The 14,598-nt window shown below is 37.7% G+C and overlaps 1 protein-coding gene across 2 annotated transcripts in view; it reads left to right on the forward strand.

Moving 5' to 3' along the window:
- ARID5B (AT-rich interaction domain 5B) overlaps positions 1 to 14,598 on the forward strand; it is a 146,126-nt gene that overhangs the window by 50,344 nt on the left and 81,184 nt on the right. For both annotated transcript variants that reach the window (XM_050958290.1, XM_050958289.1), the window contains exon 4: positions 12,530 to 12,760. In XM_050958290.1, coding sequence (XP_050814247.1) covers positions 12,530 to 12,760 — 231 coding nt within the window. The remainder of the gene's footprint in view (positions 1 to 12,529; positions 12,761 to 14,598) is intronic.

Raw genomic sequence — 14,598 nt, forward strand, 5'->3', positions numbered from 1 at the left:
TGCTCAGCAGCATCATCCCAGCCACCGGTCCCACATCCCCCCTCCCAGAGCCATGGCCCTGCTCCCGGCCCCAGCTCTAGGGGAAAGTGAGGGGCGCAGATGGGTAAGACGGGTGCAGCTCAGCGCCCCCACTCCAAGAAGTGTTCCAGCGCCACTGGGTAACACTGTAACAGTACTCAGTTAGGATATGAGGCCTGAAAGGTCTCTGAAAGGCTTTCCATCTCTTCTGAAGTGAATGGCTAATACCTGTCACCTTGAATCCGTTCTCATTTGAAAGGGGACACCTCTCCTTTCTTAAAGAGCAGGAGAAGAAGTCTGTTCCAGCTCTCCCTGTTCATCCTCCAGTCTATCACTTTCTGATAAGACCCCACATCCCCAAAAAACTGATTTTGGATAGAACAGCGAATTGTATAGTATATGCCTGATTCAGAGTCTACTGAAGTCCTGGGAGTCTTTGCATTGATTTCAATGGGCTTTCAGTAAGGACATATATCCCTTAACCAGCAGTCTTTACCTCTAGGGCTGACCTAACAGTTTCTTTCTTCATTTGCACATCTTCTCTCACCATGAATTCTTGCATTTCTCTTAAAGATGCCATTAACAATCAGATCAGAAGGGGGCAAGTCCTGGTCTCATTGAAGTGTGAGAGGTTTGCTAATTTTTTCAGTGAGACCAGAACTTGATCCAAGTGGACTTGTCAGGTACTTATTTCTCTCCATTTGTGCATCAAAACTTCTCGCAGGGGATGACTAATGTTCAATAGTGTGGGAAAACCTGCACAACATTTTCCAAGGAAATTTAGAAGGAAGTTTTCTAACTTTTTAATACAATTAATAATTTTTTTTAACACTTTATCAGATTTCCAGCGAGGTTGTTGATATTTCATTGCCTGCTCATCAGACACTCTGGTTGTGCTTATTCAGCAGAAACATTCCTTAAAAAATGTGGTTGAGGGCTCTTCTTTTACCAAAGATAAGCTTTAATGGTCGAGAATTGGCATAGCACAAATCTGCTCTACCTCATCCCCACCCCACTCCCAGCATGCCCCCTGCTCCTCCCAATACACCCCCTTTCTTGACAGAGGAAGGAATCCAGATGCAGGAGCTGCCCCTTCCTAACTCTGTGGGTGGATGCCTGGAGAGTTCCTTTCCCCAAAGAAATGAGAATGTGTCCCAGAGTGACTTAGCACAGATCACACAGGGAGTCTTCAGCCCAGCTGAGAATCAAACCCAGGTCTCCTGAATCCCAGTCCAGTACCTTTCCCTCCTCCCTCATCTCTTTCCTGGAGATCCCTTAGTTTTCAGTATTCAGTGTTATCTAAGAGAGGGCAGATGTTAGTTATCTTTTTCCTCTGTTCCTCCTTTTTATTGTTTTTCTTCAAGATAAGGCATTCCTTGGGACATGAGGTCAGACTAGATGATCACAGTGGTTCCTTCTGGCCCTATGATCTATGAATTTATGTTCTTCTTCCATCTCATCTTCATTTTCACTCAGTCATGGAGAAGGAGGAAAGATGCTCCCAGGTGGTAGTGGGTAACAGACACTTGCTACATAGAGATTGGTTGATGGACAGAACAGATTAAAAAAAATAATTAACAAGTGGAAATGTGTGATTATTCTTATTTTAAAAACAATCACATTTTCCCAGCATTAAATGTATTTTTCACTATGGGCTCTAAGAGCAGAAATGTGTAATTACGCTGCAAAGGATAACTTGAGTTTATCTGTGAAATATTTTTAACAGAGTTTTTGCTTCCTGGCTTGCTTTTTTTTTGCTTTTCTTTGATTGGCTTCCAAAAAAAGTTATTAAAATGTTGCAAAACAAATATAAAAGAATACTGGAGCTTCTTATGGCTGGTTCTTTTGTTCTTATCTGGCAGTTGACAAATTGTCTTGTGCTCTATCTTACCTGTTCTAGTGTGAAAGGTTAACAGAGAAAATGGCTGCAAATAAATTGCTACTGAATGTTGTTGAAGATTAAGCATACTGCGTCTCTATTAAGGATCTCTTTTAAAGCTCTCTATTCATACTCCTCCCTGCATGTCTCTCTAACACTTGTCTGTTACATTATGTTTGGCACACAAGGAAACATTAAATAGAAAAGAAACGCCTGACTGTGGTGTTACTAGACCCTATTATCCCTCTGTCACATGTCACATGAGAAGGGTAAAATATTGGTTCATATTGATGAAGATTGCTGAAGGTTTTACTAACCACCTTCATAGAAAATTGCTAGAAACAAATGAAACTGAAAATAATATTTTTGTAGCTTTGAAAATCTTACGTAAATCAATGTAATGAGACACACTCAGTAAAATGTAATTATTCTCACTTCTCCATGTGTCAGAGAAATCACTCTAGTGAGCTCGTTATTTTTATACAGAGCCAGATATTGCCTGTGTGTTATAAATTGTAAATGGTGTAAAAGGCAGTTTTTATGTATACTAAATAAATTATACCCTGCAAGAATTAACAGGGTTGTAATTTCATTAAGGGTTTCAAAGAGGGCATAAATGTCAAGAGCAAAGCTTAACTGTTTAAATCACTGGACTGTTTCCACCCTCCACCCCTCATTACGTGTTTCTGAGAGTGGCAGCTACTGAACTTGCTATTTCAAGGGGGCCAAAGTTCCTCTGACTTTTCAGCGTGATAGTGAAAGGGCTCTTGCATGAAAAACAAGGACAAGGCTTTTGACTCATACTTTTGGGGGTATTGAAAAATGAAGGCACTTCAATATGCCTTATAGGAAAAGGTGGTGATAACAGTCCCTTTTAACTAATGGTGCATAAATGTCTCTCTCTTTGTGTGTGTGCGCGCAATGGAGAGAGAGACAGACAGACTGTTTCAGACTGGCAGAATAAGGACAACGTAACCTATTTAATCGAGGGTTGGGACCTCTAAATGGAATTTGGTGGGACTGGTAGTGGGTCTTCATCTTCTCAGTTTCCTCAGGTCAGACATCAAAGGCAGGGTACATGGGGACACCCAGAAGTGGCAGAAATTTGTTGTTACTGGTCAAATAACTGGCTTAGGAGGTTCTGTAGAAACATTTTGATTTTGGCTTTAGGGAAAGGTATACATGTGAAGTGGCAGAAATTTGTTGTTACTGGTCAAATAACTGGCTTAGGAGGTTCTGTAGAAACATTTTGATTTTGGCTTTAGGGAAAGGTATACATGTGCCCTTTCCTCAGCTTGAGGTAGGTAGCTAAAACCGTAGCAACTAGTGAAACAGTGTGAAGTGCATGCCACAGCACTGGGCGTGCTCAGAATGCCTCGACACTGAAAGACAGATGGTTTGAAAACATTAGGTTTTCCATTTTGCTCCCAAAGCCCTGCTACTAAGCCACATGACACTGAGTTAGAGCCTCAAAATTAAAGTTGCTTTGTCAGGACAGGGCAACGAAGATGCTATGTTGCATCCTGGAAGGAAGGAGACCAAAACATACGTTGTTGTTTTTTTAAAGTATAATGTCTGGCCCCGGTCTTGAAAACCGTTAAGCATAAGCACAACTTTAAGCACGAGTGGTCCCATCAAGTCAATGGAACTATTAACATGAGTAAAGTTACTCACCTGCTTAAGTGTTTGCAGAATCAGGGCCTTCATTTAACTGCGCTTCACTGGTGCGTTGGATGGTGTTCAGTGACTGCTGAAAATGGTGCAGTTAAACTGCACTTTGTGAATTGCATTTAACTACAAAGTGCTGGTTCCGTTATGTCAGTGTGAATGATAACACTTATTATCTGGCTGGTTCACTGTGCAGATCCCATGGTGGGGAAAAAATGAAATGGTGTTTGAATTCAGTTAAAGCAAAATATATTATTTTTCCTTCATTATTAAAAGGGATTTTTACTGTTTGTTTGCTAATACTGAAGCAGCTGCCATATTAGGGCATTAGATTGTTTAAAAGCAAATACAGAAAAATAAAGACATTTAGATTACAGTCAGTCAGATTGTTTGATGTCACTTGATTCCTCTTCTTAGCCTTGTCATATTCTCAAATTATATTTTACCCCTTTTTTTATTCATTCTTTTCATTATCAGTGTAATTAAAGTGTCTTATCAGTAACCAAGACAACCAGGATAAACATTTCTTTCAAAGCAGATGTCCATACAACTGGAATGTTCCATATTACAGAACATTCAGTGTGCTAAAGAGAACAGCGAGCCTTTGCTTGGGTCTATTTTCACTCTCCCTTTCCACCATCTACATTCTCTTTAGAGGTCTAATTAAGGCAGATGACAGAACCTTTTGTATCACAGTGTGTGATTCCCTGAAATGATCCATTATCTTGAGGATTTGGGTTGACCCATTCCCAACACTAGTCCTATAGCTTTAAAAATAGAGAGCGAACAAATTTTTAGTTTCACTTTTGTTTGGGTTGGGTCATACCACTCTAATCTCTTGGGAGGTGATAGGAGAGCATATCAGAGCCCGTTTCTGAATTTGGCTGTACCTTTTGCGAAAGCTAAATTTTCTGAAAAATATCAGACAAGAGAGAAGGAAGATAGGGTGGAGGAGACCACCAAGAAGACACAAAATATAATTCTGTAAAGTGAGGGTGAGATAGGACACAGAAAATAATTTTCAAACAGACTTTTTTTTCCTTAAGAAAGAAAACTGTGGTTCTCAGTGTGTGATTTGTGAGCTTCGAGGGAGTCGCTGGCAATTGTCTGACATGGAAAGTGTGGAGAGTCTTGAGCCAGCTCTCATTTTCTCAATCTAATTTGCCTGTGGAATAGGCAGGAACAACCTCATAGAGTTGTTTGGTTATGTCCAAGGGGAATTTTGCCAATTTCTTTGGTCTTTCTTAGAAGCATGTTAGCGAATGATGGATAGTACATTGGACTAAGAATTGGGAAAAACTGGGGTGAAAATCTTGGCCCCATTCAAGTCAATGGCAAAACATCCATTAACTAGGTTTTCTTCCTTGAATTCTCTTACTGGCTCTGTCATTTACTAGAATTTGTGACCTTGGATACATTTTATTTAAGCCCTCTCTCAGTTTCTCTATCTATATAATGGGGATAATGGTATTTACTCATCTTTGTAAAGCACTTTGAGGGCTATGAATGAAAAGTTTATATAAGAGCTGAATATTATGCTTGTCAGCAACTCCTCTTCAAATGCTGGAAGCACCTCATAACCTGCTTCCCAAGATATACAAAAGATTTGGGTGGGGGGAGAGGGCAAGAGCTGAGGTTTTGATTAGCTTAATATTAGTTCATGGTATAAAAATGATGAGACTGTATGGTTGGAAACTTGTATAGATAATGCTCTTTTTCAGTATTAAATCTCTTTCATCTTCTACAAAAATTGAATTTATTATTTGAATTCAAAATGATTTAACAAGATAAATATTATGGAAGATTTGATTATGTGGATCCCTTGTCAGTCGTTGATCAACATGCTCAATTTTGACTCTGTTAAGTAGGACTAGAACAGATCAGATCCAGATCACTAGCTGTAAAATAATGTTCTTCAGCCCAAGGCTTTAAGTACATATTAGATAGTTCTGGGGGTTTTATATGACTGCATTGCCGTGGGATTGAACAGTAGTTTCAGTCTCCAGTAGATTTGTAAGTGTTTTCTTTCTTTCAGATGTTAAACTAATTTTAGGAACTCTCTGAACTGGTGATGTTCTTACAGAAAACAGAAGGGTTGTGGAAATGACATAAGACTCTGTGAATTAGTCCCCTGTTCTCCTTATGGGGGGAAAAACATCTGACACCTCTAGAAAGATTTTTGTCTGCATTTCATTCTGTGTATTGGCCATATATCTTTTCTATTTGAAGTTATCGATTTAAAATTAAAATAGGACAGCTAAATATCCATGGAAAATTATTGTAATGGACAACTTGTTAATGTTGCCATTATCTAGTAAACACATTAATAATCACGTTATGCCATATACTATAATACATTGCCTTTGTTCTTGATTGTATTAGGATTCAAAGAGAGGGGAGTTGCATAAAACGGGAACATGTAAACATGGGTGCCTTTTCTTCCTAAAAATCCTGTCAACAAAACAGTATCCCTGTTGTGTGGATAATTTACCCAAATTTATTTAATTCTGAAAACAAAGATTTGCAGGTTCATCTAGCAGGGTTAACTAATTATTTTATTTGCATTTCTTCATGAATTAAATACAGTAATTCAAACATTAATATTTAAAAAGTGTTGTAATTAATTACCTAGCCAAGGCATACTAAGTAGTTTTACAAGAACAAATGAAGACAGCAGAAATGAAATGTTAGGCTGGAAATTAAGAGTTCTCTTCAATGTGCTCCCTCTTCTCTGGGGGTGGGTGGGAGGGGGAGATCACCAGTATGCTATAGAATGCAGAAGATGCTCCGCCCTCATTGCATAGCTGATTGAAACCCGTGGTGATGAAGTTGAAGTCACAGCTATTTCTTGGGACAAAGGGAAATGGTCCCTATGTTACCCTTTCACTTCATGACTACCAGAAAGGACAGCAGTGTGTACTGATTAATTCTCCCGACCCAGCCAACAATAACTCACCTGCAAGGGCTATTTGGTGAAGAGAAATGTCCTATGCCGCACTGGATTACTCAGAGATTTAGCATGTTATTGATATTGAAATTGCATCAGTTGCACACACCTGACAATGGACAAGGAAGTTGTGACTGGATGGTGGTAGAAGGGGCTGGTGAGGAATGGTGGTCCTTATTCACCTGGTGAGTCTGTTTAAAACTCTGCACACCAGGTACCGACTCTTTCTTCTCCCTCCCTTCTCACAGTTCTACTCTTTTTAATAATTATGTGTATAGTTTGTTTATCCCAGTTGGACAGCTGTGTTACGGCTCTTGGATTTTATTGTAGTGGACACGTTCACGGTGTATGTTTGTTTTTACTTCCTTTATGGTCTACAGTCATTGGTTTTTGTTGAAACAGCCACATGTGTCTCCATTTCTCATACACGTGTGATTTTACAGAGGGGTAAAGATAGGAGGATAGAGTCCTTCTCTCAAGGGTGGCAGCTCTATGGTTCATTAGCACTCCTGGGATAAAGCTTTATCATCTTCTCAGATAGTAGGTGCAGGTAAGATAGCTACTTCCTGCACAAATATGGGCCTTCAGCTTTGCATAAGGGGTCAGGCTGGCTACTGTGTCACCTACTGACAGTGCCAGAAAGGAGAATCATGTGGATGGATGCATCCACTTTGCAGGTCCAGGCGCCCGAGGTGGGGACCTGTCATTTTAACTGGCCTTGGTGATAGCTAGTGACTTTGAGCTAAGACTCCAGTCTCGCTGCAGGGCTGTAGGGATGCTGGCTGGGATTTTGAAAGGCGCCTAACTAGGGTGACCAGAGGTCCCAATTTTATAAAAACAGTCACGATTTTTGGGTCTTTCTTGTATAGGCTCCTGTCACCCTCCACTCCCTGTCCCAATTTTTCACACTTGCTGTCTGGTCACCCTACACTCAACTCCCATTGAAAGCCCTAGTCCCAGTCATTGACATGGCTAGCACTGTCCATTCTTTATCATTAAAAGTCTCTGACTTTTTCATCCATTACTGATTCTCTGCTTCTTGTTGGCAATGTAGCCAAAACAATTTATGCAGAAAACGGTAAATAAGTTAAGATAGGCATGTCATCCATGAGGCCTTCTTCATAACAATCTGCAGCGAAAGAAAGCAGCTGTGTTAGTGCTCTTCATAGTTTCCTTTGCAGATTATTCAGGAAAAAAGTTTGATGGTCAAAGCCTTGCATCTTTCTTTATTTTTGCTGTGCTTTCAAAATAACTGCCGTATTCACTTTGCAACCCATACACCAATGCATCGTCCCACTTTATTTAGTTCCTCTAATATTTTCAATGCTTATCTTATGAAGATCTGTGTTAACATTTATCAAAACAAATGGTAAGCCTGGGACCTTTTAGTAGTTTTTTAGTTAATAAAACCAATCTTCTATTTCTGTTATGTTAAAAGTACATTATCTTTTTATTACAGACTCTACAGCTCTGTCTGTTTTCCTTCTTGTCAATTTCATGACTGCTTCAGTTGAATGCTGTGTAGAGAATTACAAAATCATTAAGGGTGGGGCTTTACCAGCTGACTTACAGTACAAACCATTTCTCAAAATAACCACAACAGTACAATACTGATGTGTAATTTACGTCACAGTATGTTTTTATGAAATAGTTTGTGGCATATTCATTTAGATTTAAGACTGAATCTCTCTGTCTCTTTTTAATCAAGCTTTTTACTTTTTAATATTTTCCACTCCTTGCCCTGGCTTGCCTCCAATTTAACAGCTTCAGTGAGAAAAAAATAACTGATCTTTTTTTCAGCAGTTTAACTGCGAGTGTATTTTCCTCTTTTTGATGTATACATTTGTGCCTTGGGGGAGATATTTAGATTTGTGGTAGGGTACATTGCACAAAGCTGGAACAGAGAATTGATAAAGTTGATGCACAAGTTTGGAATTTTAAATACTACCAGCCAATTCAAGCTATTGAGTCTTATGCACAAGCACTTTTCCCTTTTACAAATGTCTTTCTGTATAATGTCTTGTAATTAAAACAGGAAATCATTGAGTAACTGCAAGATGACTAAGAGCACTTAGACTGAAAGGAAAATTACCTTCCGAGAAATTATATTCACAATTTTTTTTTTGCTTCACATTACAGTGTTGGTAATGATAGTAACAGATGTATGTACTCTTATCTGTATCATTGTTCTGCTTATGTTTTCTGGAATAAAAATTCATTTTCAGTAATATCAGAAATGAATGGACAGAAAATGAGAAATGTCTTATGAAAAATATTCTGTGTCACAATAGAGTAGCAATTAAATTGAAACTTCAATAGAATTATCAATAACAGTGAAATCTGGAGTTGTGCCATGTACATAAAGTTGGTGCTCAGCCTTTGCTTGGTTGCTAGGAGCACAGTGAAAGTATAAAGCTTAGAGAAAGGAATGTCTAATATAATAAAGTAACAGAAGGTAGCATAAATCATTGTGAGAGCAGTGAATATTGACATTATTTTGCTTAAATTGGGTTGAAACTAGACATTTAGTCCTATGAGAAGAGCAAATTCATTTTCTTTTGAAAAATAACTATATCTGCATTGGGAGGAAATGGAGAATTTGTGTTTCTAACATAGGCCTAATACATATTTGGAATCTTTTAAGCAAAAATCTTTAAATGTTTGTTTCTATTGGCATCAAAATGCATTCACACTAATATGATTAAAAGAACTAAAGGGCAAAATACTTGGCAGATTTTGCAGTTGAGGCAATTAGGTGCAGGAAGGAACATGCATACTTTTTCCATCAAGCTCTATAAAATCCTGGTGTGAAGGTCTTTCTAAAGAAAGAAAAAAGCTTACTGATGTTAGAAGTAGATTATGGTGGTTAGCAATAACCATTATAGTCTGATGTTTCCGAAACAAGCAAACAAAAAGCAAGTTTCTGTATATCTCTTTTCTTTCTGTAAGTAATTTTTGATCTGAAAGATCAAAAATGGCTGTACTCATTTGGAAAGTCAATGCTGCATAGATTCATTGTGTTTGGTGTTCCCTGAAGCTCTTACAAAGACAACTTGAACAACATGCAATTCAACATGAATGCCAGACCATGCCAAAGCTGCCCCACCGCTTCAAAGAAACTATATGGATTAAATCTATACATATATAGTTAGTATTTGCAAAGCATGGGTGGAACTGCACATTGTAATTACCATTTCTCTACAGAAATCTGTTTTGAACTTGAAATATATAAATAAATGAAAAATTGACATTGAAAGAGGTTATTAAATATGTAATTATGATATAAGCATAGGATTAGAGTATTTTCAGTTAAGCCTTACAAGCAATGTATTGTAGGTATAATCTTTTACTATGTACAGTTCTCGTTATTGAAACTAAAATTAACTTCAGTAATTTAGCGTCTTCTGTTCAATAAGATCTTAATGAAATATTTTTTAAATAAAATTATTTTTCCGTATTTTAAGGGTAAGTGATTATCACAGTTTAAATATCAGTTTATAGGAGCAAACTCATTCTGATTATTTTATACAGACAAGTACAGCCAAATACACTAACGCAATCAGATGACACCTACTAGATTTTGTTAGAAGAAATCTCCTTTTTTTTCCTCTGGGGCCTATTTTGTTAGGGTTAGAGCTACTTTGATTTTCTTTTCTCCTGTGGGTGTGGTTGAAAGAAAATCTTTGTTCTAGGAACAGTGTTTGTCTTTCGCTAAACAAATGTGCAGTTTATCCATTCTTTATTCATTCTTAGATTTATCTGTTGAACCTGTTGTGAATAGGGAAGGGAAAAATGCATTACAAAGCATTCTTGGCGACAGTTATTGCATGGTTTGCTTTCAATACAAGTTTGTTTATGCTTACGAATTGCATAAGAAGCAAAAAAAATAGCTAAAGCGACAAATATGTACTATAACAGCTCTGTAAACGGTGATTTGGCTTTAATTGATGGTATCAGCTTGAGTTAAAATGTCATTCATCAAGCCCAGAATAGCATACAGAATTCTGTGTAGTGACTTATCATACATTTTAGTGGAAACAAATGGTTTGCTACAAAGACTTATGGGAGGCATATTTATATACACCTTGTTACAAAGGCTGACCACATCCTGGCATAAGAAAAGTGCTGTCTGATCGACAGGTTCAATTCACCAATATTTCTATGTAGAGAAAGAGCAGCAGTAGCAGGCCTACATTAAACTTTCATTATACCTCAAGGATAGATCATGTGTTTGCTGTCCCTTGAAGACTCTGGCCCCTGAACCTGATTTAGGGGCTCTTAGGAATGAGGAGAAAAGACACATACAGCAAAGTGCTATTTTCACAGTCATGTTGTTGCATAGGCTCACGGGATAAATAAAAAGATAATGACCACATCCTGACTGACCAAAAGGTGTAAGTCTACCTTTCTTAGAACAGTCATTCAGATGGTGTGTACCAAAAGGTATTACCCATGCATGTAGAAGAAGGAATGGCTTTGGTTTCCTCTGTTGACTCAAGGGGAGAGGAAAAGGCTCAGTGCTTAGAAAAGTGATTGTTTTCAAGAACTGTTGTAAAACTACTATTTTCAGCTTAACATTTAATGTTGATTTTTCAAATAATGCTTTCATCTATAACAGCAGAGTTTTGGAGAAAGTCTAAAGTGTGTTAGTATACATTTTTTCCATATAACCACTCAAAACACTCATTTTGTATTTTTAAAAAAGTTCTGTATTCTGCTTTAGAATCTTAATCAAAATTAGCATTACCTGTAGACATGAAGAATAAAATCCTCTCACTGGGAGTTTTACCTTTGATTTCAGTGGGACCAGGATTTCACCTACTGTTCTTTCCAACATTTGAAGTATACTCTTAACCTTTCTTCTTCTTAAGTGATGTGGGTACTGGTAGCGTGATTAAATATTTAATTATCTGGTCGGTGACAGAAATAGTGGCTAGGTTACTCAGTAACGAAGTAGTAGACTAGAAAGTGTAAACTACAGACTATAGCACATCTCAGTAGATATGCATAGAAAGATAGATCCCACTAATTAACGTGAGGACCTACGTGAACATGAAGAGAAGTACAGCTGGGTAGTGGCCTGCTTTCTGTTGCTTCACATGTTCTATCATTTGCTATTACATTTCCCACTGGTTACCAGATGATCAAATGTTATTGTGATATTTCTAAATCAGCTGCCTTGATGCTTGATGTTGTTTAAAACATAACAGAATAGAAAACACTCTCTTTTGGATGTTTTCCATTTTGGATCTGCAGTTAAGAAGCTATGGAGAAGTTCATTTGACTGCATTGTACTATACTTGTGTTTTGTTGAGCTACTACCTTTACAGTTCATGTGAGGAAAGTTATTTCCATCTGGTGGGATTGCTTAGGATCATAGGCATTGCCAGACTGGATCAGACCAATGGCCTGTCTAGTCCAGTATCTTGTCACTGTCGGTGGCCAATACTAGATATTTCAAAGGAGGGTGCAAGAAGATCCATAGTGATCAATTAATTGCCTTTAAAAAGACTTTAAATGGTGTAAGGACTAGTTTAATAAGACTATATTAGGAATTTAGTACAAATGGTTATGAAATATCTCTATTAAAGCATTTACAACAAACTACATGAAATGTGAGATCACTTTCAGAATAACTAAGGGCAGATTTTGCCACCCTCACTTAAGCCGAGTAGTATCTTACTCCGGTGGTATAAGGTCAGACTCATTGTGAATAACAGTATTAGAGTCCGGACCTAAATCTGTAAGAAAAAAAAAGTTTCTGAATGTATCATTGTCTGTTTTATTTTTGGCCCTCTCTGTTTTTGAAAAATACTTTCCTGCAGAAGATAGAACTTTGAAGAGCAGAGACCTAATCTTGCTCCCATTTAAATCAATTAGACTTTTGCCATTGACTTCAATGCGAGCTGGATTGTGCCCCAGAAGTGACCGGTACATTCCCTTATTTGTTTGTTTTTTGGGGGGGTTGCATTACCCCTCATGTAATATTAAATGTAATTTATATATTTTTCTTCCAGGTGAGGATGACGAAGATTCAAATCTGCTAATCCTCAGTTATCCACAGTACTGTCGATATCGTTCCATGCTAAAGCGTGTTCAAGACAAGCCATCTTCAATACTAACAGACCAGTTCGTTTTAGCCCTTGGTGGCATTGCAGTAATCAGCAAGAACCCCCAAATCCTTTACTGTCGGGATACGTTTGATCACCCGACTCTTATAGAAAATGAAAGCGTATGTGATGAGTTTGGTAAGTCATTTTGCAGCTACCTACTTTGTATGACAAGAAAAAGCATTTTCCCCCATTTAAGAGTTTACGTTTCCAAGTGAAAAATGATAGTAGAGTGAATCCTTTAAAGAAGAGCAATGCTATTTACATTTGAAGTGCTAAGTACCAAATGTGCTGCTCACTATTTCTGAGATGGAAGGCTCTGGTAATGGGCTTTTATCTACTTGCAATCTCCATATTACAACTTCTATTTATCACACCCAAGGTTGATGTTATTAGGGTGGAGTACATAGCACAATTATTCAGTGTAAATTAAAGGGACACTTGTTAGGATTTGAAATTACCTACCTTGACAGTTAACCTATACTTAAGCTTTCCCTTCAGGATTCTAGTTTTATGAAGTTTTTTTTTTTTAAAGGAATCATTGCTGCAACATGCTAAGTAATGCAAAATAGAGAAGACTTTCTGGGTGTCCCATTGTAAACCAGCTATTGCATATCTCTTATCACAGTGCTCATAATAATAATTATGCATACCCATGCTACAGCTCTTTAAGTTTACAGAATGCTTTACAGACATTAATTAATCCTCACACCAGCCCCGGAGGTAGTCAACTGTATTATTATCATCTCTGTTTTACAGGAGGAGACCAAGTAACTTGCCCAAGGCTTGTAGTCACACTGTTGCTTTCACTGTTCCATATGAAAGAAAAAGGTTAGGATTAGAACTCAGGAGCACCTGACTTCTAACTAGGTGCTCAAACCCGTGGCCCACACTAGTTGTTTCTAACAGAGCACAGAAGAAATAGCAACCATACACTATGTATTGGTACAAACCTAGAATGATGGTCATGGTAACTTCAATGGTCGTGCTGCCAAAGCTAAGAGTTTGATTCTAAAAGTGCTAAATCCTTCCTGTGCATTGTTCTCTTGATTCAGTAGAGCAGAAGATACTCAGCAGTTTCTAGGAGGCACTCAGAACTTTGCAAGTTCAAGCCATAAGGAAGGTCTGTAAGATCTGGCCCATTAAGACTGCCAGATGACTAACACTTTTGTCAGATTAACCAAAGTGTCAGAGGATGCACAAGTGAATTTGTGGCAGAGTACATGCTCTGTGTACACACTGGGTAACTTCAATAAGTGGTCCAGGGTTATTTCCAGAACAGCTTACCTGTGGTGTGAGAATCACATTTTAATAGCCATATCACCAGATGGATGAATACTGCAGCGGATGGCAAAAAGTATTATTTATAGCGTTAAGCATCTATACCTTTGACACATGAAATTCATAAATCTCTGCAAGATAGCATCTGTTTCTTTTAGAAAGACAATTTATGTTTATCCATTTAGGTCATAATCATGTTTTTCATCCAATGGCACAATAGTGTCATCTTCATTTTTATTTATATTGAGATATCTAGAAAGGAATATAAAGTTTGGGTTTAACTGACGATCCTTCTTACATTAGGAAGGTTATTTTAAGCTTGATGGAGTTTGATGAGCATGCCATCTTTTTTCTGCATTGTATTTTAATCAGGGTCATTCCTTGATTACAGCTTTGTTGAAATAATTGGACCAATAATGTAAGTATATCATGGAATATTAGTAATAGGTGAGTCAAAGAGAGGGATACAGGAACCACATTTGGTGAACTACAGCTAGTGCCTTTGTTCAGCCTTTGAAAGTTATGCCATTCTCTTGACCTTTGCAAGACAATTATCTGATTATCAAACCAGAGCCAAAGAAATCTTTTCCCCCAAATTCATTATGTGTATTGGAAATTCAGTTTAATTTAACCAGCAGGCTTTTTTTAAATAACTAAAAGAAAAAGTGGCAGTCTTTGTAAATATGTTTACAAAA

Source organism: Gopherus flavomarginatus, chromosome 6 (assembly GCF_025201925.1).
Source record: "Gopherus flavomarginatus isolate rGopFla2 chromosome 6, rGopFla2.mat.asm, whole genome shotgun sequence".
Classification (NCBI taxonomy): domain Eukaryota; kingdom Metazoa; phylum Chordata; order Testudines; family Testudinidae; genus Gopherus; species Gopherus flavomarginatus.